The sequence below is a fragment of the Narcine bancroftii genome, chromosome 8, assembly GCF_036971445.1.
Source record: "Narcine bancroftii isolate sNarBan1 chromosome 8, sNarBan1.hap1, whole genome shotgun sequence".
NCBI lineage: Eukaryota > Metazoa > Chordata > Chondrichthyes > Torpediniformes > Narcinidae > Narcine > Narcine bancroftii.
The window spans coordinates 79,663,091-79,689,252 of record NC_091476.1 but is presented as its reverse complement, the minus strand read 5'-3'; the positions used below and the strand labels follow the sequence as shown (position 1 = coordinate 79,689,252).

The 26,162-nt window shown below is 46.3% G+C and overlaps 2 protein-coding genes and 1 long non-coding RNA gene across 6 annotated transcripts in view; 2 read left to right on the top strand and 1 right to left on the bottom strand.

The window, feature by feature from the left end:
- LOC138740941 (ferritin heavy chain, oocyte isoform-like) overlaps positions 1–18,682 on the bottom strand; it is a 60,607-nt gene extending 41,925 nt beyond the window's left edge. The window contains exons 1-4 of one of the 3 annotated variants that reach the window (XR_011343216.1): positions 18,520–18,682; positions 10,605–10,718; positions 3,226–3,352; positions 21–1,154 (exon numbers count right to left, since the gene is read on the bottom strand). Coding sequence is in view for 1 of the 3 variants with exons in the window: in XM_069894307.1 (XP_069750408.1) it covers positions 10,605–10,625 (21 nt within the window). In the remaining 2 variants the exon portion in view is untranslated. The remainder of the gene's footprint in view (positions 1–20; positions 1,155–3,225; positions 3,353–10,604; positions 10,719–18,519) is intronic. The other 2 variants (XM_069894307.1, XR_011343219.1) reach the window with 2 other exon arrangements.
- Positions 97–14,920, top strand: LOC138740946 (uncharacterized). Of its 2 annotated transcripts, none has more exons than XR_011343223.1 (3): positions 97–175; positions 1,026–1,171; positions 13,466–14,118. It is a non-coding gene; the product is annotated as an uncharacterized lncRNA (long non-coding RNA). The 2 variants fall into 2 exon arrangements; XR_011343222.1 differs by lacking the exon at positions 97–175 and adding an exon at positions 14,598–14,920 and having other exon boundaries at positions 552–1,171; positions 13,466–13,529.
- A 150-nt stretch (positions 18,683–18,832) lies between the features above and the next one.
- On the top strand, positions 18,833–19,848 carry LOC138740939 (histone H2B 1/2-like). Its single transcript, XM_069894304.1, has one exon. The coding sequence runs from the start codon at positions 18,898–18,900 to the stop codon at positions 19,267–19,269; it is 372 nt and encodes a 123-aa protein (XP_069750405.1). The 5' UTR covers positions 18,833–18,897; the 3' UTR covers positions 19,270–19,848.
- The last annotated feature ends 6,314 nt before the right edge of the window (positions 19,849–26,162 follow it).

Below are 26,162 nucleotides of genomic sequence, written 5' to 3'. Positions count from 1 at the left end.
TCTTTCGCTGCTTTGTTCACCCTTATTCCCGGCCGTTCCTGATTGACATCTCCTCTCGGGCTGCAGCCGCTCAGTCACGTGATGACACGCCGTAGACAAGGTATGTGCGTGCTGACGTCACAGGCCCTCGCGCTTCACTGAGCAGCGTTCCCTCAGCAACTGGCTGAATCACGTGGTAGGTTACGGCCTGTGCTCGGCGGTGGAGGAGAGACTTCAACCGGGCGCGGACGGGGTGGGGGGAAGCCGCGCTGCTATGAGGTGGAGGAGCTGCCGGGGTGGGAGGGCGGCCGGCCTTGGGGAGGAGGGCGAGCGGGATCAAGGTCCGGAGTCTCGTTCTCCCACGGTCGGGCCGGGGATGGGATGGGATATGGGGGGGGGGGGGGGGGTGTTAATGCAAGGACCGCGCCTCTTGTCACATGGGCCCTGTCAGGGAGAAGTGACCCTGACAAGGCGTGGGCTGCGAGTGTGTCCGGCTGCAGACCTTTTCCCCCCCCCCGCACGGATGGGTGGGAGCAGCAGTCGGACTGACGGAGGGGCGGACAGGAGGCAGACAGGCTCCCGGACAGGAGGGGCAGGGAGGGGGAAACCCAACACAAGCAGAGCTGGCTCGCTGGGGGTGGGGCAGGAATCCCCTGTGACCATCCACGCCTCAGACACGGACACCCGGGCATCCTGTTGTGGGGAAGATTCCTTCTCAGGGGAAGGAACAGCAGCACCCTGGTCAGTGGCCCACCACTGGTACTACTGTGAAGCAGGGTGGTGCACAGTCGCAGTTAACAGTGACTTGGGTCTCTATGGTCTGGGGCACAGACAGGTATGTGGGGAAGGATCCAGGATGTGGATTTGCCTCCTTGGTCCCAGTGTAATGGATGTTTCAGAGCGGGCTCAGGGTATCCTGGGCGGGGAAAAGGACCAGCGGAGCTTGTGGTTCCTAGTGGCACTGATTACATTGGCAGGAAGAGAGATGGTTTTTTGCAGCTAGAGTTTACAGTATACTCAAGTAAAAATACAATGTTGTTTTACAGATTGATCTGAAGAGATGGAGATGGCTGTGACTCAAAGGAGCTGGTCCTTGCTCTCTGTCATTCCCCTGTTGATCTGTGAACTGGTTGATGGACAGTTTCTCCACTGTGGGCCTTAGTGTCTTCTCTTGCCTGCTGGGCAGTGATCAGTGAGTGTCTGTCATTTACTCTGACCATAGCCATAATTTTATATACCTCTATCAAATAGCCCTTCATTCATCTATGCTCCAGGTAATAGTCCCAACCTATTTAACCTTCCCTTGTAACCGAGTTACTAAATTCCAGGAACATCATTTCCTATGAGTATATTAACTTGATTTGTCATTTCAAATTTGCAAAACCTCACACTTGCTTGCATTAAATTCTATCTGCCATTTTTCCTCCCATTTTTCCAACTGGTCCAGTTCCCGCTGCAAGCTTTGGAAATCTTAGTCGCTCTCTTCAATGCCTCCAATCTCTTTGTGTCATCTGCAAACTTGCTGATCCCTGAGGCACATCACTAATCACAGGCCTCCAGTATGAGAAGCAATCATTCACTACCACTCTCTGGCTTCTCCGGTATTATCAATGTCTAATGCAGTTTACTACCTACTGAGCATCAGAACCCTCCTGACTAACCTCTCATGCAGGACCTTGCGGAAGGCCATACTAAAGTCCATGTACACAAGGTCCACAACTTTTCCTTCAATATTTTGGGTGACCTCCTCCAAAAGCTCTATATGATTGGTTAAAGACCTACTATGCAGAAAGCCATGTGGACTATCTCTGATCAGTCCCTGGCCATCTATGTAACTGTATATCCAATCTCTTAGAACACCTTCCAATAATTTACCAACTACTGACATTAGGCTCACCAGCCTATAATTTCCTGGGTTGCTCTTGGGGCCCTTTTAAACAACAGAACAATAGGAGCTACCCTCAAATCCTCTGGCACCTCACTCATTGTTTATGGCATTTTAAATATTTCTGCCAGGGCTCCTGTAATTTGTACACTCATGACCCTCAAGGTGAGAGGGAATATCTTCTTGTCTAGCCTTGGGGAGTTATCCACCCTCATTTATTTTTAAGGATGCAAGCACCTCCTCCTCTTTAATCTGTACAAGTTCCGTAACTGCATTGCTTGTTTTCCTTGCATCACAAGTCTCTGTGCCAGTTTCCTGAGCAAATATTGATGCAATAAAAACCATTTAAAATCTCCCCCCTCTTCTTCTAGCTCCATTCATTGCTGACCACTCTGATTTTCAAAAGGACCAATTTTCTCTCAAACTGTCTCTTTGCTCTCAATACACCCTGAGGATTTTCCTTCACATTGTCTGCCGAAGCAACCTCATGCCTTCTTTTAGCCCTCCTGATTTCCGACATAGGCTTCCGGTCTGAGATGTAATCATCCACCACTGCTCTCTGGCTTCTCCTGTCCAGCCATTGTCCAAACCCTTTCACTTCTTCGCCTTCCTGACTAACCTCCCATGTGAGACCTTGTCAGAGGCCTTACTAAAGTCCATGTAGACAATGCACTTAGCCTTTCCTTCATCAACTTCTCTGGTAATATTGCAAAAACTCTTTCAGATTAGTTAAATACGACCTATCATGCACAAAGGCATGTTGACTCTCCCTAATCAATTTCTGGCTATCCAATAATTGTATATCAGATCTCTTAGAACGGCTTCAATAATTTACCCTTGTTGATGTCAGACTCACTGGCCTATAATTTCCAGGGTTACTTGGAGCTTTCTTTAAACAATGGAGAAACTTGAGCAGTCCTCCAGCACCGCACCTTTGTCTATGGACATTTTAATTATTTCTGCCAGAACCCCTGCAATGTCAACACTAGCTTCCTTCAAGGTCCAAGGAAGTATCTTGTCAGCCCCTGGAGATTTATCCACCTTTATTTGCTTTAAAACAGGAAGCACATCCTCCTCTTTAATCTGTATAGGTTCCATGACCACACTGCTTATTTTCCTTGCGTCCCTTGCCCATTTTCTGAGTAAATACTGATGGGAAAAAAAAAAAAATTAAGATCTCCAGCATCTCTTTTGGCTCCATACAAAGCTGACCACTCTGATCTTCAAGGGGACCAATTTTGTCACTTACTATCTATTATCAGCCTTTACCTATCCTGTGCCTTGGCAGACAGTGATGAAACCTGTCAGAATGCTCTCCACGGAACACCTGTAGAAATTTTTAAAAGTCTTTGGTGACATACCTTCTACATGATTGCATCAGCATGATGGCCCAGGATAGATCTTCAGACAGCCATGAACTTGAAGCTCTTTTACCTCTTCACTGCTAACACTTCGATGAGGACTGGTTTGTATTCTCCTGCCTGAAATCTACAATAATTTCCTTAGTTTTGTGAACATTGAGTGCAAGGTTGTTGTTGTGATACCACTCAAACAGCTGGTCAGTCTCACTCCTGTCAGTGCTTCACTCCCCCAGCTCCTGCCTCAAATTTAGCATTTCTGACCTTGAGTTCAAACTCCTCCTTGGCCCTCATCTCCTCACTCTCTCTGTAACCTCACCCAGTCCTGCAATGGTCTGAAATCTCTCCTCCCCTACCTGTTACCCTATTTTGCATCCCTACATCTTTTCAGAATGGATCCTGTGACCAGTGATTGCCACTGGGATCAGTGCTGGGTCCTCGGTTGCTTGTCAGATTTATTAATGATTTCCATGAGAATGTAGGTGGTAGGATCAGTAGGTTTGTGGAGGTCATCACAATGTGTGGTGGAGTGGACAGTGAGAAGTTTGTCTCAGGTCAACTGGGAAAGTGGACAAAGGAACCGAGAGTGAAATTTTATCTCTGATAAATGCAATGTGATGTATTTGGGAAGTTAAACCAGGGCATAAGTGTTGTGGAGCAGAAAGGCCTTGGGGTTCAAGTACACAGTTCCCTCACAGTGGTGACATCGGTAAAGAGGGTGGGGAAGAAGGTAGGTGGCATTCTTGTCTTCAACAGATGAGGCAGTGGATACAGAAGTTGGAAAGTGATGTTCCACTTGTACAAGATGTTGGTTGGTCCAAACCTGGAATGTGATGTGCAGTTCTGGTTGTCACACTGCAGGATCGATGTGATTAAACTGGGCAGTGGGCAGGAAAATTCACAAGCTAGTGCCAGGAGTGGAGGGTCTGAGTTACAAGGAGAGGTTGGATCGGCTGTTTCCTGGTTTCTCTCGAGTTAAGGAGACTGAGGGATGACATGAGATGGGAACAGAATATTAAATCAGACACAGAGGTTTGATGGATAGAATCTGATTTCCATGGTAGGTGTGTGTAAAACTGGAGGGAATGGGTTGAAGGTGAGAGGAAGAAGGTTTAAAGGAAATCTGAGGTGCAAATGTTTCTCACACACACATTAGCTGGTGTTTGGAACGAGCTGCCAGAGGAGGTTGTGGAGGCAGGAACTATATAAATTTTTTTAGAGGCATCTGGACAGGTAGAGCCATAGAACAATATAACATTACAGCACAGTAACTGGTCCCTTCAGGCCTTCTAGTCTGCTGAATCTTTTTATTTTGCCTGGTCCCACTGAACTGCACCTAGTCGATAGCCCTCTGTACCTCTCCCATCCATGTACCTGTTCAAATTCTGCTTCATTGTTAAAATTAAGCACGCATTCACCACTTCAGCTGGCAGCTCGTTCATTTCCACCACTCTCTGTGTGAAATTCCCCCTAAACCTTTCCCTTTTCACTCTTAACACGTGTCCTGTGGTTTGCACCTCACTTATCCTCAGTGGACAGTGAGAAGCCGATCTACATTTACTCTGTCTGTCCCTCTCATAATTTTAACTATCTCTCTCAAATCTCTCCTTATTCTTCTACACTCCAGGGAATAAAGTCCTAACCTGTTTAACCTTTCCCTGTAACTCAGTTCCTTAAGTCCAGGCAATATCCTAGTAAATCTTCTCTGTACTCTTTCTATCTATTTGATATCTTTCCTGTAGTTAGGTGACCAAAACTGCACACAATGCTGCAAATTTGGCCTCACCAATGTCTTATGCAACTTTACCATAACATCCCAACTCCAATACAAAATTCTTTGATTTATGAAGGCCAATATTCTCAGATACCTCAGTTTTACTGCACTCACCAATGCCTTCATTTAACGTGCATGTCCTTTCTTGGTTTTTCCTTCCCAAATGCAACATTTCACACTTGTCTCCATTAAATTCCATCTGCAATTTTTCAGCCCATTTTTCCAACTGGCCCAGATCTCTCTGAATAAGGTTTGCTGTCCACAACGCCTCCAATCTTAGTGTCATCAGCAAACTTGCTGATCCAATTTTCCACATTATCATCTAGATCAGGGGTGTCAAACTCAAATTCACGGAGGGCCAAAATTAAAAACTTAGTCCAAGTTGAGGGCTGAACTAAATATTTATTGAAAATTTTCAACAACATCTGCATGTTTTCTCTTCTTTCAACTTATGTAATGTTAAACTTTTTCTTATTAAAATAAATGTTTAATAATAGTTTTGGATAAACTCTTTCCAGAAGCATTAACAAATGAGAAAAAAAATATTCAATAAATAATATTTCTCTATAGAGGATTTGTCAAATGTTGCTAGTGTGCTGTCGAATAGTAAAATCTGAGGGCTATTGAGAATGTGGGAGAATAACATGATTCCTGAAACAATCAAATGGGTGACTGATTGTGGGCATGAACTCTAGCAGGGTTATTTGCCATGCCCTTTTTCCATTGGTACAGATATCCTTTGATTTACACACTTTTCAAGTTTTATGCCTAATGAGCTTGTATCCAGGTGCAGGACCATTTTTAACCAGGAATATATTTATCACTGTGACATGAAACTATTGGAAGATCGTTTTATCCTGAGATTAAAGTTCATAATACATACTTAGGCCTGTGTGCGGGAGGGTGGGGTTTGCGGGTGATCGGGTTGGACAATGACAGTGCGGGGGCATCGGCTCTCGCTGCAGGGTGGCATATCGGGGGATCAGCGGCCCCGTCACCGTGAGTTGCGGGTCGGCCTGCGGCAGGGAGGGGGAGTGGGCAACGGTCCTGGTGAGCTCAAGCCCGAGGCCTCCGGTTCCGGGCGCTGGGAAGCGGCCTTGGCTTCCCCTGACACCGGCCAGGCCTCAAAACCAGAGTCCATGGTGAGACCCTGCAACGTAAACAGAGGAGCTGGGGGCGATTAGCGGGCTGACGCCAATGCATTCTGGGATTTGTTGTATTACTGTGCATGCGCTATACTGGCGCGGCGGCCAGCGGGCCACCTCTAATACATTTTTGAAATGATCTTCCGGGCCAAATATAATTATATCGCGGGCCAGAGTTTGACATGTGTGATCGAGATCATTGATATAAATGACAAACAACAATAGTCCTAGCACTGATCCCTGAGGCACACCACAAGTCACAGGCCTCCAGTTTGAGAAGCAATTATCTATCATTACTCTCTGGCTTCTCCATTCCATCCATTGTCCACTCCCATTCACTTCATGAATACCTAATGTCTAAACCTTTCTGACTGATCTTCCATGTGAGACTTTGACAGAAGCCTTACTAAAGTTCAATCACAACCTTTCCTTCATCAATTTCCCTGGTAATATCACAAATCTCTATAAGACTAGTTAAACACCAACTATGCACAAAGGAATATTGATTATCCCTAATCGATTTCTGGCTATCCAATAATTTTATATCTGATCTCATCGAACAACTCCAATAATTTACCTTCTGCTGATGTCAGGCTCACCAGCCTATAATTTCCTTGGTGATTTGGAGTTTTATTTTTAAACAATTGAATAACTTGAGCAGTCCTCCAGCAGTGCACATGTGTCTAAGGACATTTTAATTATTTCTGCCAGAGCCCCTGCAATTTCTACACTAGCTTCCCTCAAGGTCATAGGGAATATCTTGTCAGACCCTGGAGATTTATCCACCTTTATTTGCTTTAAAACAGAAGCACATCCTCTATAGGTTCCATGACCACGCTGCTTATTTTCCTTGCATCCCATGTCTCTGAGCCCATTTCCTGAGTGAATACTAATGGAAAAAAAACATTTTAATATCTCCTGCATCTCTTGGATCCATACAAAGCCGACCACTCTGATCTTCAAGGGGACCAATTTTGTCCCTTACTATCGTTTTATTCTTAATATAGCTTCAGAAACCCTTAGGATTTTCCTTCACATTGTCTGCCAAAGCAACCTCACGTTTTCATTTGGCCTTCTTGATTTCTTTCATGAGTTTTTTCTTGCATTTTTAATACTCTTAAAGTTTGCTCCATGTTGCCTGTGGTAGGCAGAATGCTGATCTGCTTCCAAACCAGATCCACAATATTCTCGTAACCAAGATTCCCTGTGCCTGCTAGCCTTGCCTTTAATCCTGACAGTAGCATACAATGTGCTCCCAAAATTTCACCTCTAATGGACTTGCACTTACACATCCTTGCCTGAAAACAACTTAATCCAATCCATGCATCCTTTATCATTTCTTCAAAATTTACCTTTCTCCAATTTAGAATCTCAACCTGAGGCCAAGACCATAATTTATTTGAAACTAATGGCATTATGATCACTGGACCCAAACTGTTCCCCTATTCATACTTCTGTCATCTGTCCTGTTTTGTTCCCTAATAGGAGATCCAGTATTGCATCTCCAGTTGGTACTTCTATATATTGATTTTGAAAACTGTGCTGAACACATTTGATAAACTCCAAGCCTTCCAGCTCTTTTACAGTATGGGAGACAATATGTAGAAAATTAAAATCCTCTACTATCACTATCCTGCAGCTGTCTGCCATCTCTCTACTGTTTTGCTCCTCCAATTCTCTTTGACTATTGAGGATCTATAATACAACCCCACGAGTGTGGTCATACCTTTCCCTTTCCTCTGCTTCACCCATATGAGTCAACGAGCCCTCTAGTCTGTTCCACCTGAGCACAGCTGATGAGCAATACCACTCCTCCCCTATCACTGCCCCCATCCTCCCCTCACCCCAGTTCTATCACGTCTAAAGCAACAGATGGTCAGAACATTGAGCTGCCAGTCCTGCTCCTTCTGCAACCAGGTTTCACTAATGGCCACAATATCATAATTGCATATGCTAATGGACACTCTGAGATCCTCTGCCTTACCTCAACTAGAAATAAATGCACGTGAGAGCATTTCCACTGTGTACAGCATGTTGAATTCTAACAGTTCATGCAATTTCACATCATTTATTCCCTCCTCCACTGTTCTATCTGCTCTGGCACTCTGGTTCCCACCCCCCTACAAATCTAGTTTAAACTCACTGGAGCTGTTCTAGCAAACCTTCCTGCAAGGATATTAGTCCCCCTTCAGTTCAGATGCAAACTATTCTGTTGGAACAGGTTTTACCTCACTGGAAGAGAGCCCAATGATCCAGAAACCCAAAGCCCACCCTTCTGCACTGTCTTTAGCCACATGTTAAATTGCACTATCCTATTTCTAACCTCACTAGCACATGGCATGGGTAGCAATCCTGAGATCACTACCCTGGAGGTCCTATCCTTCAACTTAGTGCCTAACACCCTGAACTCTCCTTGCAGGACATCCTCACCCTTCCTACCCACATCATTTGATCCCTATATCGATCACGACATCTGGCTGCTTACCCTCCCTCCTGTGAATGCTCTGAATTGATCTGAGATACCTCGGACCCTGGCACCAGGGAGGCACCATACCATCCGGGATAATTAATCGATTTCTTCCATAGAACCTATGGAATCCCCTATGACTACAGCTTGCCTCTTTTCCTGTCTTCGCTTCTGAACCACAGGAGCAGACTCCATGTGGATGGAGTAGACACGGGAGCCCTGCCCTCACCTTCATGCTTTAGTAGGGTTCGGGGGCTTCAAGGACCACATGCTGTTATTATTCATAAGAGGCTTGTTAACCATTTGTTGTATCTCATCACGGGTAACTGGAGTAGGAGAAGCTGGCTCGATGGGAGCAGAAGGCACAGCTGGTCAGAAGGACTCCACAGCTGGGGATGATGTGCTTTTCTCTTATCAAGGGCATAAAGGACTGCAGTAGGTTTCCCCTCAATATCACTTTTAGGTACCCCTAACTTTAACAAGGTTAGAAAAATGTCCTTCCTTGACGGTCCGTTATTAGCAGCAGCCCCTCTCTTTTCATCCTGCTTGTCTGATTTAACCTGGGTTGTATGTGAGTGGATTTTACCTCCCAACTCTAATTCTCGAGACCCAGATAAGGCGTGCACTGCCTCAGACACAGGGTGCCCAATTAGCAGACTAGTTACAGACAGAACCAATCCCCGTACAGTGGGTTGGGCAGGACGAACCAATCTGGTATGTATTCCGGCCATGAATATCTCTTCATCAGGGCTCCCCCCATGTACCCACAGCCTCAAACGTCCAGCATACAAGGCAGAGGCCAGGGCCTGTTGACAAATTACTGCTATATCCTCCTCTGGAGTGCCCCAATTATTCTTCAAATGTAAACCCCAATCGACTGGTGATGGGTATACTTGTAGCACAGCATCCCCTAGAGTAGTAGGTAAGTAATCCACCTCTCTCCCTCTACCCTGCAGCTCAGCAGTGACCCAGATATCAGTAGTCAATGTTTCTAATCCCAACAATTCCTCAGGGTTTAAAAATACATGACCCCCTCCTTGTTCCCAGACACGCAGGAGTCAGGCCGCCAGAGTTTCTCCCACCTTTTGCCTAAATCGATCTCCAATGGCAGCCATCTCTTTTATAGAGAAGTCATGTATCGTTGACTGCTTCTGACCCTTGTTCCCACTTTGACCCACAGGGCCCTCCACCCAGTCTAGGGGAGGAGACCGAGGCCATCGCTTGGTGGGGGGGGGGCATCGAGAAATAGCAGGGCTTCAGGTATCTTCCCCTGGGTCCGCTTGGGAGACCGGGGTATCTATCCCTTCAATCTCTACCCTTACATCATCCCCCCTTCCGTCTGTTTGTGAAGTCTGCTGCCTTACGGGGCGGGCGTGAACAGCAGGTGGAGAGGGCAGTATGTTAGGCACATGCTGAGGAGTATCTGCATTATTACCATTGTCATCATTACAGATATTCCCGTCCCAATCATCAATTACATCAGGATCGTCGACATTCCTTATCATGGCACAAATATGATATGAATCAGGTTCTACTCCATGCCTTTCCTTATCTGCACAGAGCTGCTGCCGGAGTTTAATATTATGGCAGATTTTTTGGACATGCTTATCCTCCCATTGTTTGGCTCGGTCCTGACTGGTGCGAACAATCTCGCTTATCATGGAACAGCGTTGTTGCATGGCTTCTAGCTCCTCCTCTAGTTGCTCTCTCTTGTGCTGAGATTCTACTTTTTTTTTAACTGATTCTGCTTCACGCTGAATGGCGTGGTGTAAGGCTGTGGCCAGTAGCCAAAAACAGTCTGTCAGCGTCCCCTTTTTACCAGGAAATTTACTTTCTCAAAGGAGAGTGGCAACCCGCTCTCCCAGAGGTGCAATTGATGGATCTAACTTCTCATCACAACTAATGGGTGGTCCTAACAAAGATAGGGTATTGGCCAACATGCAAAACCCATCGTCTTTTAAGTCCATCCTGGAATCAAGAACTGCTCAGGGCTCACCTCTTTCTTTCGGCGAAACATCTTGAGACCAACCGTGCTCGCAGCGCCAATTGTCCTGGGTAAACTTGTACCTCTCACTTTGTTGGTTTTAGATTGGTCACAGTATTTGAGCTTCTGAAAGAAAATAGACACATACACCGAGAGCAGTTCAGTTTATACAAATGTTTATACAGTTTATACAAAAGCTGATTTCAAACTACAATATGCAAGCCCTTCCCAATTATATTTATCAACGCCTGGACTGGTCCCAACTGCCGAAGCGAGGCAATGACCGCACACTTGTAGTTGGTCGTCGGGGCGCTGGTAGCAGCTTCTCCACCTCCCCTGACCAGGACGTTGGCTGGACTCTCGAAGTTTTTGCTGCGAGATGTTGCCACCTCTTGGAGAATCTCAAACTTCAGCAGTGGGACCATGGCTTATATTACCCAAAAACTGCTTACCCAAGCACCTATTCCCAGCACAGTAAGAAAGATGAGCGAGCATGCTCGGTTTCTATCGAATAATGTAATTTTCAGCTTATCACTTTGAATACAATGGTTTATTTTGCATCAAGGCTCGGCCTCTGACAGTCTGTGACCAAAACAAGCAGGAAGATTAAATGTTCTTGGTACACAGATGTCCTTTTGTCAGATAACTTCATCTCTGGCCCCTCAGTGGAATTTAGATTATGTCTGCTGATTCTAAAAAAACAAGCAGGTTCTCAGCCTTGCAGAAGCAAAGGCTGCAAAAATAAAAAACACGGTTTAAAGCTTCCATTATACATGTATTTGTGAGGGCAAGGTCATGCCTTGCGTGCCGAATTGAGTGTTTTGAGGTAACGAGAAATTTAAGGTATAGTAGATTTGGTGGAAATAGATTTCACTAAGCTATTTGATAAGATAAAATGGTAGGCTTATTCAGAACGTCATGAGGCATGGGATCCATGGAAACTTGGCTGTATGGAATCAGAATTGGCTTGCCTGTAGAAAGCATAGATTGTTAGTGGATGGAATGTATTCTGCCTCGATGTCAGTTTCACAGGGATCTGCTCTGAACCCCCTGCTCTTCGTAATTTTTTATTAATGACCTGGACAAAGAAGAAGAAGGATAGGTTGGTAGGTTTGCAAATGACATGAAGATTGGAGGTGTTTTGGATAGTGCAGAAGGTTGTCGTCGGTTACAACAGTATATGGATTGGAGGCAGAGTTGGGGGAAAAAGTGGCAGCTGGAATTCGATCTAGATAAGTGTGAAATGAAACTTGAAGGCCAAGTATATGGTCAATGGCAGTATTCTTAACATTGTGGAAGAACAGAGGGTTAGGAGGTAGGAAAGGTTTAGTTTTAGAGTAGGTTTATATAGGTCAGCAGAACATTGCAGGCAGAAGGGACTGTACTGTAATGTTCTATGTTCTCTGACTGTTGTAAAGGTCTGTGCCCTCACAGTGCAGTACAGTGACTGTTGTAAAAGTCTGTGTCCTTACAGTGCAAGTGTTGTAAAGGCCTGTGTCCTTGCAGTGCATGTTGTGAACACCTGTGTCCTACAGTACAGTGACTGTTATAAAGGTCTTTGTCCTTGTAGTTCAGTGACTGCTGTGAAGGACTGTGTCGTTGCAGGAAGTGGCTGTTGTAAAGGTCACTGGCTTTGGGTGGCACGGTTAGCGTAGCGGTTAATGCAATGCTATTACAGCACCATCATTCTGTATTCAAATTATGTGCTATCTCTAAGGAGTTTATACATTCTCCTCGTATCTGCGTGGGTTTCCTCTGGATACATCAGTTTCCTTCCATCCTCAAATATATGTGTTTTGCAGATTAATTGAGTGTATATGGGCTATACCGTCTCATGGGCTGGAAGGGCCTGTACGTCTATGTATGTCTAAATTTAAATTAACAAAGATTGTTAGAAATGTCAGTACAGTTACAATTCCACGTGTTAATGTTTGAACAGAAGTGTTGGTAAGAAATGTTTCCTTAGTGTACAGAGCGTGTTGTAAAGGTATTCACTATTACAGTACAGTGACTGTTGAATTGCCTCTTTCAACTACAGTGAATTTTGCAAAGTCTGTGTTTTACATTTTGCTACTTTTGTAAAAGTTTGTCCTTTCATTGCAATGAAATTTGCGAAGAGCTGGTGTATTTACAGTTGAACTGTTGAAATCTGTGTCCTTGCACTGCAGTTCTGATGTTTCACGATCAGAGTTCCAATGTGAGCTGAGATTGTCCATGTCTGAGCCATCAGAGTTGTGTTTTGTTCAGTCTCTGCCCCTGTTATCAGAGCTGGGTGTTGGACCAGTCTGTGTCCTCACTAGTTGGGACTGTGCTCTCACACTTCAGTATGAATACGGCGCCAGTGTGTTCAGTCTGTATTAGATCCTCGTACAACCATCCATCATTTCCATCTCCACAGTTCTGCAGGTTATTTCCTCTGAAGGACCTCAAGATTACAAAATATAAAAACAGGTGTTGGCCAATTGGCCCATCGAGACTACCTGCCATTTTATCCTGAACTCATCCATCTTGCCACTTAGGCACATTCACCAGCCTTCTCTCCTTAACCCTTGGTGCCATGACTAATCAAATACCTGTCAATACACCCAATGACCTCATTTCTACAGCTGCTTGTGCCAAGTTCCACAAATTTATGATCTGTGGCTAACAAAAATTCTTTGCATCTGTGTTTTAAATTGATGCCCTTTTATCCTAAGTTATGCCCTCATGTCCAAGACTCGCCAACTGTGGGAAACTACTCTGTCCAGGCTTTTCAGCATTCAAAATGTCTTTGTAGTTCCACCTCAACCTTCTGTCCTCCAATGAGTACTGTCCAAGTACCAAAAAACATTCCTCATATTCTAACCCTTTCATTCCTGTTATATTTCTGGTAGGTCAACGGGATCTCATCTTGTTCAGCAACCTCATCTGTAGCACCTTGTCAAAAGGCCATTTGTGGTGAGAAATTTTCCCCTCCCCTCTGATCCTTTTCCCTCTGTTCCTGACCCAGCCACCAATGGGAGCTGACTGCCTCTATTTAAATCTCAGAACCAGTCAGGAACTTATCTGGGTCTATCAAACCTCCTCTCCAGCTCTTGTGCTTCGAGGAAGAAGTCCCAGCTTCTCTGGTCTGACCTTGTAGCTGAAATCCCTCATCTCCGGTGCCTTTCACAAGAATATTCTCTGCCCCTTTGTTTTGTTGAGTAAGTCGCAGGTTCGGTGGGTTCAGAGAGAGAAGAGTGGACACAAAGGTTTGCAAACAATTAACACAACAATTAATAAGAGCGACAATTGATAATGGAGTGTGGGTACATACTTGCATACTCCCTTATCAGGGAGTGTGGGGAGAAGTCATAACGGGAAACAGTTGGAGAATGTTAAACAGTAAACAATTATTAATTCACACAGGCGATGCAGTCATTTGCACACTATCAGCAAGGGTTGAACACACCCTCCCGAACCCCTGAATAAGAAGAGGTGGATCTGGTTCCCCTGTACCCACAAGGGTATAAGCTCACTGTTGGACCCCTGGTCAGTTGAGGGGTGAGTGGTGGATCTGGTACCTTTGTATCTGCAGGGGTATACACATATTCTTGGTCCTCTGATCAGTTGAGAGGTGGACCTGGTACCAATGCACCTGCAAGGATATAAGCACGTTCCTGGATCCCTGATCAGTTGAGAGCAGCGGGTCTACTGTCAGTATTGCTCTATAGCCCAGAGGACCCCAAAACTCAGCAGCAATATATATGCATCACGACAAAGGGTCACTTAAACAAAAGTTCCTTTTAAATATCTTTGAAAATGAAAATAGAATCAATCTTTAACTTATTTCTATTGACTTACTTAACCCCCCTTTTAATTATAACCGCATATGTGTATAAGTTCAGCAAAGTTCTTCGATTCACAGTCCAATCTCAGGCAATTCTTGAAATGTGCACAGATGTTTATATTTACAAAGTTCACTAGGCTTTGGTACTTAACAAGGGTTCTTGTTGGTTTTCAGAGTGAGTGTTTTTCTTGTTTCAGGTCACCACAGAGTTCCTTTCTGTTTCTCCTATTCCAGGGGAAACATCGGACATCCAGTCCTCGCCTTTGACCAGGCCATCCTCCAAAGCTTGCCAGTTTGTCCTCTCTTGGCACTTTCAGGTGGCTAATTTCCCCAGTTGTAAAGCCGCATATTTTGGCAAAATGTGGCTGTGGGAAGGCCACGTAAATGTGCAGGAGGCGCCTGCCAGGCGAGTTTAGTAACCCTCCTCCAAGAGGGATAATCCCCACAGCAGAGTGGCCTCCCCAGTCACCTGGCCAGCGACTGACATCTCCTCTCCCAGTCACCACACTGGTCCCGCTCTCTCCCCACTCACGGGGCTGGGGCGGCCGGCGGGGGCGGCCGGCGGGGGCGGCCGGCGGGGGCGGCCGGCGGGGGCGGCCGGCGGGGGCGGCCGGCGGGGGCGGCCGGCGGGGGCGGCCGGCGGGGGCGGCCGGCGGGGGCGGCCGGCGGGGGCGGCCGGCGGGGGCGGCCGGCGGGGGCGGCCGGCGGGGGCGGCCGGCGGGGGCGGCCGGCGGGGGCGGCCGGCGGGGGCGGCCGGCGGGGGCGGCCGGCGGGGGCGGCCGGCGGGGGCGGCCGGCGGGGGCGGCCGGCGGGGGCGGCCGGCGGGGGCGGAGGGGTCTGGCTAAAACAATGCTCGAGCTCGAGCTCCTCCTCCTTCCCCACTGGCCGCTCCAGCTTCCTCTTCCCCCGCCGGCCGCTGCAGTCTTGCACTTTGTCTGTCCCAGCTGACAACCAGCCGTCCTGATTTGACAGCCCAAAGGACAGGAGCTGGAATGTGCTCAGATGTACAACACAGTGCAGTTGTTGTTTTAGGAGGCCAGCGCTGCGCTTTCAACGCTGCCACCTGAACTGCAATTTAAAGGGCCGCTTCTGCTTCTTCAGGCGCATTCTTAGCGTAGAATGCACCTGAAAAAACTTTTTAAAGGCAAAGCCTCTTTTTTTCTGCTCTCTGCCTGCAAAGATCACATGACCTTCGAGACAGTAAGTTCTGTTTTCCAGACTAGTTGCTACTGCCTGTTGGACTGTTTGAAAAGGCAACAAATCTATCATGAGTCTCCCAGCACTCTTGCAAAAGCTCCTGCAAAAATTCTGTTTCAAAGTGTTTGTATGAGACCTGCTTGAACAAACCTTTCCCAATTTATCTCCCAAACCCCTCTACATACTCTGTCACAATAGCAATTTACATGGAACACGCACACACCACAAACACCCACACACATCACATCCTGCTACATAGAGAGACCCCACATCAACACTACTAATACACTAACACAAAAGCACACAAAATGACACACTAGTATACCTGTATGTGCACACAAGAATTAAAATGCTATTAAGAGGAAAATCAAAATTTAATAAATGTAAAAGAAAATAAATATATATAAAAAATTTGTTTGTTCATTTATGCATACATATAGTTGGGGCAAGGTTCTGGAACATTCCGAGGGACAGGATTCATCTATGTTCGGAGGCAGATGTTAATAAGGGAGGGAGATTTTGGAAGAATTTATGTGTTGGTGAGGAGAGTACAGTTGAAGTTGTCCACAGGGACTTCAATGATGCCTGTATAAAGTCCCATGTGGAACGCTGGTGGAGGTGAAAGTCCATGGGATCCATGGCAAGTGGGAAAATAGGAGCCAATGTTGTCCTGTAACAGGAGACAGAGGGTGATGCTGTTGGGTGGGGTTTGTGACTGCAGATCCCTCCTGAGCAATGACCACAGGGCAGTGCTGTTTGTCCCATGATGATTTGGATGTGAAGGTAGGAGGTGTGATCATTGAGTTTCCAGCCGACTCCAATATCGATGGAGGTGTGGGCAGGGAGGTGCTGAGGCTCAGGAGGCAGAGTGATGTTGATCAGCTGGTGCTCTGGGGACAGCAATGGCTGATGGAATTTAATCCTGGTGAGTGCGAGGGGGTGAATTTTGACAGGTACACTGAGGGTGGGATGTCGACTGTGAAGGGTCAGGCCTGGGGGAAGATGCAGGAACAGATGAATGTTGACGTACAAATTAATGGATCCAAACAAGTTGCACCAAAGGTGGTGAAGAGGCCACATGGTTGGGCATAGAATATAAGAGCAAGGTGGTCATGGTACAGGCCCATTGACACACCCCTGCCCTGTCCCTCCACCCAAGTTAAACCTGTGCCCTCCAAGTCTAAATTCCCCTTCCTGGGAAAGAAGACTGTGACCTAATTTCCCCCATGATTTCAGAAACCTCTTTAAGGTTACCCCTCAGCCTCATTAGCTACCTGCAAACACAGTCCCAACCTGTCCAATCTCTCCTCACAACTCAAGCCTCTATTTCTGGCAACATCCTTATGAATCTTTTCTGCACACACACTGATTGAATGATAACCTTCTCTAAAGTCTGATTACTGGAACTGCACACAGGACCACAGTGCAGTCTTATCAACGTCTTGGACGCTGCTCCTTTGAGAGAGTGCAAAGAAGACTCCACAGGATGTTGCCTGGATTAGACAATATGTTTAATGAGGACTAGGTCTTTTTTTCTTTGGATCCAAGAAAGAGGAGAAGAGATTTCAAAGAGGTCTTCAAGATTATGAAAAGCACAGATGGATAGATTGGACAGCCAGCATGTTCTCCCCAGGATAACAAAAGTACTGTAAACTGAGGGGAGGACATTTGTAAGCTTTTTACAGAGTGGTGGGTGCCTGGAATGCATTACTAGCAGTGGTGGAAGAGGTTGGTTCAATTGGGATATTTTTAAAAACTTTTAGATGGACACATGGATGCAAAAAAGGGCTAAGGGTATGAAGTTGAGAAAGTTTGGATTGTTGAGTAGGGTCATATCAGTTAGCACAACATTGTGGGCTGAAGGACTTGTACAGTGCTAGAATGTTCTATGTTCAATGTCCCACATCCCAACACTGTCCTTTCAAGGTCAGTCTGCCATTTACCTTCACCACCTTGTCCACCTACATTCCGGGAATTTCATGGAATAATATACCTTGTTCCCCTTGGTGTCTTTTTTTTAAAGTTCATTTAAAATTTTACAAAATACAAATAAAAAAAAACCCTTTAGGTCTACCCTCCACCCCAATATCCTACCCCCTATTATCCCTCCCCCCCCCCCCCCCCCCCAGAGCTTAACATACACAAAAGAAGGTATTTATAAACAAAGAGTATTAGGTTGCAATGAATTAAACAAAAAAAAAACTTAACATCTAAATTCATACATTTCAAGTATGGAGTCCACATTTTAAAAAAATCTTTTCGCAAATTATATGTAATTTTTTCTAAGCGAAAACATGATTGAAATTCATTATGCCATCTCTATATACTCCCCCTTGGTCTCTCTGATCGAAAACGCTCCATCAGGTCCCGCCATTCACAGAACAAGTCTCCAAACTACGACACTTCAGTTTATCCGTGTTAAATTCCACAAGCCATTCCTTGGCCACATTCCCAGTTGATCTAGATCCTGTTGCAATCTTCGATAACCTTCGCGTCCAATAAGCCACCAATGCTGTTATTATCCACAGACTTACTGACCATGCCACAAACATTCTCATCTAAATTGTTAATGCAGATAACAAACAGCAGGGACTCAGCCCTGATCCTTATACCACACCGCGATGGAATAAGCCAAGATTTGATGTGGTGAGGACTGGCCTGTGGTCAAAGCATATCAGGGTCACTCATTCCCCAACACAGAGGAAATCTGCTGTCTGTCCTCAGCCTGGGCTCAGTCAGTCCTGGCCCACAACAGTGTGGCTGACGTCGTCAGCGTTTGAAACAGGTGAGAAAGTGGCTCCAGGTATACGGGTGATTGAGGAACAATGCTAGTCTGTCAATGATGCCCACAATCTATGAAAAAAAACCTAAAAATTTGTTACAATTCAGCCCACTGTGGTCAATGCCAATATTCATACTAACCCACAGCCTTGTAGGTTCGGGCTCCGAAAATGGCCATCCACCCAAGTGAACAGTGCCTCTTCCTGGGTGTAAATATCTGGATTAGAACTCCCTATGACTTCCTCTTTTACAAGAAGAGAACCAACGATTCTCACCAGCAGTTCCTTCCCACTCCGCCCGCCAGTGTTATTGGGCAGTGGGGGCGCTCTGTGATTGGTTCCTTTAACATATCCATTCAAAATGTTAGTGAAAAATGTACACGTTCATTCGTCCAAATTGACCAATGATAACCCTTTGCCGTTGCCATCCCTTTATTAGCATAGGGTGTTGGCTCTGCCTATTTAAGCTGCACTCGGGGAGGATTCTACTTATTTCTGGGACTGAAATAGAAAGAAGAAAATGCCAGACCCGAAAATAGCGCCCAAGAAGGGCGCCAAGAAAGCGGTGTCTAAAGCAACTGCCAAAGGAGGCAAGAAGCGCAAGAGGTCGAGGAAGGAGAGTTACTCCATCTACATTTACAAGGTGTTGAAGCAGGTTCACCCGGACACCGGCGTCTCGTCCAAAGCCATGAGCATCATGAACTCGTTCGTGAACGACATTTTTGAGCGGATCGCGGGCGAGGCTTCCCGCCTGGCCCATTACAACAAGAGGTCGACCATCAGCTCCCGGGAGATCCAGACGGCCGTGCGCCTGCTGCTGCCCGGGGAGTTGGCCAAGCACGCCGTGTCGGAAGGGACAAAGGCGGTGACCAAGTACACCAGCTCCAAGTAAAGCTCCGCAAAGTGCGGGTAAACAAACCGGAAACATAACGGCTCTTTTCAGAGCCACTCACAATCTCGCTGAAAGAGTTGTCCCAATATTTAAGACTTGGAATTGGAACAAACTCGGCCCTGGATGTTTTGTGTTTCGGGATACAGCTAATTCCGGGCGTGTTGACAATGGGGGTGTTTCTCGTGAGCGGAGAAATGCGAGGTGATTCGAGGTGGTCCGTCGTCCACCTTTTGAGGTGGTCGATGCGGGGTGATGCGAGGGACGACCTCACAGTGGAAAGCGCGGGTGACTCACCGGAAGTCGCGATTTTTCACCCGCGGTTTTCAATTGCTCATCAAACTTCCTGGTCACCTCGCATCACCGCGTATTCAATCGTTCGGTAGAAACAGTTCAGGCAGTCCAAAAATGCGCCGTGATGCGAGCGACAAAAAATCACGGTGATTCGAGGTGTCCATGGTATAAACACAGCAAATGTGGTCCCACTGTCCGGTCTTATCCTGGATTTCTTCTTGTTGCACCGACACAGGAACCTAACCCTCTCCTTCCCATCAGTTTGTCTCTATTTTTAAATATTTCAAGCAAAAACGTTTACATCGAGAGGGTATTAATGTGAACTCGTTGTTTGTTGTTGATGTGTTTAATGGTTTTGCTGAACACGACATATTAACTGCACTCCCCTGTGTTGTAACTGTGCTGAATCCCATTTCAACCCGAGAACACAATAGGATCTCGGTCCGTTCACAGGGCTTATGGATAATAGTTGCATATGGTGCTGGAAGCCCCCAAACCCTATTAAGGCATGAGTGTGTGGGCGGGATTCCCGTGTCTACTCCATTGAAGTACAGTGAATACGCAGGGACCCGCGGCCCTACACACTTTTAACAATTGATTGGGGTGGGGTTAACCTCTAATATTTCGCCTTGGTCAATACCAGTGTGGAGCACTCGGTGATTCCTGGTAACCCCAACCTCTGGACTGGAGTGACATTTCGAATAGAGGGGATGGGAGGAGCGATCACCCTGGCGAAGGAAATAAAAATCTGTGTCACAGTGGGTGATGGCCCTTCCCCTGTATGGCTACATGTCCTGGTGGCTGCCACTGAGGAGTGTATCCTGGGTATCAATATGTTGGCCAAGGGGGATTTGCATTTGGAATTTGGACTATTACAAAAAGACTAGTGGTGGGCCGGGCTAAGTGGGATCCTGTGATGGTGCCTTCCCCCCCCAAAAAAAAAAACAAGTATGGATTCTACAATATCGTCTCACTGGAGGGCAAGAACAGATTACTGCCACCATCAATGCTTTGCAAGAAGAAGGGGTAGTGAGGCCAGCAACGTTGCCCTTTAATAGCCCTGTTTGGCCGGTCCAGAAGCTGGATGGCTCCTGGAGAATGACAGTTGATTATCATTTTTTGAACAAACATGCCCCACCACTTGCTTCGGCAGTTCTGGACATTGTTACCCTCATTGAAAACATTGCTACTGGGAACTCGGGAACATGGTATGCTGTCATTGATCTCATTAATGCCTTCTTCAGTATTCTTATAGCTGAGGTCTCACAGGATTACCCCTTTACCTGGAAGGGGCCCCATTATACCTTCATCCACCTTCCTCAGGGCTATGTATACTCTCCCACTATTTGCCACAGCCAAATTGCCCGTGATTTGGAGTCGGTGCCAGTATCGCCTTCTCTCTCGATTCACTATTATATTGATGATGTGATGATCCAAGGGGCCATGGAAGAGATGGTACAGGAAAGTATGGAGAGTGTCCAAGATACCCTGATGCAAAGAGGGTGGGCCATTAACCCCGCCAAGGTACAGGGCCCATTCCAGACAGTTATCTTCCTTGAAATTCAGTGGCATGCTGGAGAACAGGTGGTTCCCGATAAAGTTTGCTATAAAATCGCTGACTTGGCCACTCATACTAACAAAAAAGAGACCCAGCATTTCCTGGGGTTATTGGGATACTGGCGATGTCATATTCCACACTTGGCATTGCTTTTACATCCTCTATATAAGGTTACCCAAAAGAAAACAGACTTTATGGAGTAACGATCAGGAAAGGCCGTTACAGTCTGCCAAGCAGGCTATTCTTCAGGCCCTACCCATTTCTCCCCACATCCCAATTACCCCCTACGAACTACAGGTCTCAGTTACTGATCATGTGGCCTCCTGGAGCCTCTGGCACAAACAAGAGAGCCGCAGAGTCCCGCTGGGATTTTGGTCACGAACCATGCCCGAGGCTGCCACTCGTTATTCTGCTTTTGAACAACAGTTACTGGCTTGTTACTGGGCTCTGCTGGAGACTGAAAGAATGACAGGCGATGCAGAAGTTCAGTTGCAACCTGCACTTCCAATAATGAACTGGGTCCTGGCTAATGACGCTGATCTAAAGATTGGGCGGGCTCAGTAGTCTTCTATTGTTAAATGGAAGTGGTATATTCATAGTCACGCGGCCAGAGGGCCTGAAGGGTGGGCCGCATACTCGAACAGGTGGCTGATCATCCGTCTCGTCATGAGGACGTTGAACCAGCCTTGCCCCCTCCCCTACCCCCTTCACCAGTTCACTGGGGTAAACCATATGATTTGCTCACTCCAATAGAACAAGAGGATGCCTGGTTTACTGATGGTAGCAGCTGGTGGGTGCAAAGAAAACAGAAGTGGAAGGCGGTGGCTTACCATCCCAGGACGGGAACTCACTTATCTGAGGAGGGGGATGGTGGCTCCAGCCTGTATGCTGAGTTGAAGGCGGTCACTTTACCACTAGACCCCCAAGATCACCCTCTTCGCCTGTTTTCTGATTCCTGGGCTGTGGCTAATGGACTAGTGGTATGGATGCCTGATGGCAAAAGAACAACTGGCTGATACATGACCACCAAGTATGGGGCAAACAGTTGTGACAGCTGTTGTGGGATGATTCCCACCATTGTGAGATAACTGTATATCATGTTGACGTCCATACCAATGTGACAACGATCATGGCACAACATAATGCAGTAGCAGATCAGCTTGCCACTATCAGCCGCGCTGATACTGTCCCCCTGGCTCGATGGGCACATGAACAGAGTGGCCATTTGGGGGAGAAGGGATCAGCTACGTGGGCCCATACACATGCCTTACCCGTCCATCAGGATAATGTCCGCATGTTTGTGCGTACATGCCCAGCATGTCAGCTTGTGAAGTCCTGCACTGTTCCTCCTGGTCCACATGGGTGAATAAGAAGGGGAGCTCGCTCGGCTACGGTCTGGCAAATTGATTACGTAGGCCCCATGCCAGACTGCATGGGTAAACGTTATTGACACCTTTTCAGGCCTGATTTTTGCTTTTCCCACTAAGACAGCTGTCCAAGCTAGCGCTATCCAAGGACTAAACCATTTAATTTCTTGTTATGATGTACCAGAGGAGATTCAGTCTGATAATGGCTCACACTTCTCCGGGAATGCAATCTGTGATTGGGCAACTGAAAATAGTATCTTATGGTTCCACCATATTCCTTATTACCCGCAGGCTGCCAGGTTAGTTGAATGAATGAATGGCTTACTGAAGGAACAAATTTGTTTGTTAACACCTGAAGGGGTGGTGCCATGTGCTGCAGCAGGCAGTCAACAATTTGAATCATCGCCCTTTAAAGGGAGGTACACCTTTCCACCGACTTCTTCACACTTCTGAACTACAGCCTATTCCAGAGGAAAAACAGTCATTGTCCTCCATTCCCAAGCTGTAGAATGCCGGACAAATGGCCCTTCTGTAAAAGGGGAAATAGTTACACCTGCCCAGGGTAATACTTGGTGGCTATCTATTGAGGGACAGGATGATTTAGTTTGTTTAAATACTGAAAGTTTATGGCATCGTGAGTGACATATGTCAGGCTTCTCTGTTCCAGGTCCTCTGTCTTGATCTGATCTGGCTTAACAGCTGCTTTAATGCCAGAAATTGGATTTGTAATGTCGAGGATGTTCCGAGGGTGTTGCCCGTGTGGGACACGGCCCGATGCTTTACACCAGGGAAGTCCTCGGTGACCCACCTCAAGTGCAGCTTATATAAATATGTTATTGTCGGTGTCGGTTCTTATATTTTGTTTGTGGATGGACCAACTGATTAAGTCGGCCCCTACTTCTGTGATGATCATTTTTGTACCCGCTTTATATCTTGTGATAACTCTGCACCGCCTGTCACTAAGTGGTGGGAGGATTCCGGTTCTGTGGAGGGTTGGTTGCCTACTTCACCATCAAACATACCTTCAGATTTGTCCAACAATTCCTTTCTCCATGTTTCCTATGCATACGCTCACCGATTGAATGTTTCTGATTGTTGGATTTGTACCATAGGCCCTTTGCATACCAGTACAGGCATTCCCACGATCCCCATTCCTTTCATCCGAAAGGAGGTTGCTGCCTGGAAATATTTTGATCCCTCCAAAGGCAGGGTTCATGTTGATGTTAATAAGCCTGTGCCTGAGGAGGCCAAGTTCTTTAGTCTACGTGACATTTTGGGTATTTTTTGAAGATGACATATTCCTACACCCCCCCCCCCACCTTATAATATGACACCCCCCTATTTTATTGTTTCTCAACATGTGAAGGGCTCTCTCTGCTTTTGTAAGTTCCCTGACAGGCATGCCGATGCACTGGGATACAGTGATTGTTTGGCATATTCCCCTTTTATTTCCAAGCACCCTATGAATCTGACCTATTGGGTTTGTGGGTCTCGTGCCTTTGCGTGGCTACCCCTTACCTGGGGTGGTTGCTGCAATTTGGCATACACTGTCCCCTACCTGCATCATATTTCTTGTTTACAGTATCATCCCTCGCTTATGCGTATGTCCCCTGTCCTTCGGCATAGATGTGACCTCTCAGGTGCCGAGGTTTTCTTTGGCGCCTTGATCCCAGGTTATGGCGTTATTCACATTTCCCAAGAGGTTCACAAATTATATAATCTAATAAGCTCTATTGCCAATGAGACATCCTTGGCCCTTTTGTCTGTGAGTCAGGGCCTTAATGAACTTAATCACGAACTCTCTGCTACCAGGACAGTGGCTTTACAGAATCGCATGATCCTGGATTTTCTTTTAGCAAAACAGGGTGGCATGTGTGCCGTTATCAGTTCTGAATGTTGCTCGTATGTTCTCGATGTATCCACTAATATATTTGATATTGTTCAGCATGTTTCAAAATCTGTTCGTGAGCTGCACCGTCTGGGTATTATGGCCCATAAGGATAGTTTGAGCGTTAATTGGAATCCTTTTTCATGGTTAACTGTACATTTGGGGGATTGGACCACATTATTCTCTGTTGGTTGGTCATATTATTGCTTATTTTTGTGATTATTGTAGTTTTGTTTTCTCTTTTTCTCTCCTTCTGTACTAAAATGCTTGTTAGGTCTCGTAAGGAACAGACTGCGACCAAGGGAAGGAATGTAATGGAGGATTTAGACCATTTTATGCAAGAATGTATACATGTGAATCAGAAGACATAATCTAAATTCCACCATGGGGCCCAGAGATGCATATGAATCAGTAGACATAATCCAATTTACACCATGAGGCACAGATCCAGTTGTCTTTTGTTGGTCGCAGACTATCAGGAGACCTTGAAGATGAGTAATCAATTTTTGGGTAATATAAGCCATGGTCCCACTGCTGAAGTTTTACTCTCTGAGGGGTGGAAGCGTCTCTCAGCAAGAAGAACTTCTAGAGTCCAACCAACGTCCTGGTTGGGGGAGGTAGAGAAGCTGCTACCGGCGCCCCAACAACCTACTACAAGTGTGCAGTCATTGCCTCGCTTCGGCAGTTGGGACCAGTCCAGGCGTTGATAAGTATAATTGGGAAAGATTTTCATATTGTAGTTTGAAATCAGCTTAAGATTTTGTAATAAAGATTTGTATAAACTGAAGTGCTCTCATTGTGTGTCTCTGTTTTCTTTCGGTAGCTCAAACACTGACCAATTTAAAATGAACAAAGTGAGAGGTATAAGTTTACCCAGGACAAGGTGAAATACAAGAAGGGCAGAAAAGTTTTAAATCCAGACGGCCAGGAGTGCCAAATCCATGGAGCACAAATCTCCCGCTCTCGCACAGCCGGTATTCATCCTGCCACAGACACTGTGAGTGGCTCTGAAAAGAGCATTTAAATCTCGGGGCTGCGTTTCTCCCATTTACTTGCTCTTAGGGTTACTATCTCCGCTGGATTTCTTGGGCAACAGCTCGGCCTGGATATTCAACAGCACCCTGCCCTGGACAATGGTCACCTTTCCGTTGTGGACTGCCAGCTGTCTGGGGATGATGCAGGTCTTGTTGTTGTCCAGGGTCGCGTTGCCGGCCAGCTCGAGGAATTCAGCCGTTTGATACTCGAGCACAGCAACCAGATAGACCAGGGCTCCAGCACCCACCCGCTCAGCATAGTTGCCCTTTCTCAGGAGCATGTGAACAAGGCCCACCAGGAACCGCAGTCCAGCCCGGGATGAGCGAGATTTAGCCTAGATTCAAGCTTTATCTCCTTTTCCTCATCCAGATATTTGCACAAACTTTCCATAAAGAATGAGGAAATCCTACTGAGCTGGCCCCTCTTGTAGTTTATGTTGGAATGCGGAAGGGTGTTTCTGATTGGTGGAGCAGCACCTCATCTCATTGGTGGAATAAAAGGCCCAATCAGACAGATGGCTCATTTGCCAATGATCAAAGAACAAATCAACCTTGGGAAAAGCCCGCTGAAGGAAGGAAAATGTCTGGAAAGTAGCTAAAAACTACAAATCCATTACAAATCTGTGTGAACTGGAATTTCCCGCTTCGCCAGGAGCTCGCTCCCGACACACTCACAACACCCATCGAGAGGGAGTGAAACATGAAAATCTGAACATGCTGTGATTTTAGTAAAAACTCACTGAAATGCTGCAGGA

Bases quoted from the DNA above. Each gene is read 5' to 3' on its own strand.
- LOC138740939 (XM_069894304.1), top strand. From the start codon at position 18,898: ATGCCAGACCCGAAAATAGCGCCCAAGAAGGGCGCCAAGAAAGCGGTG.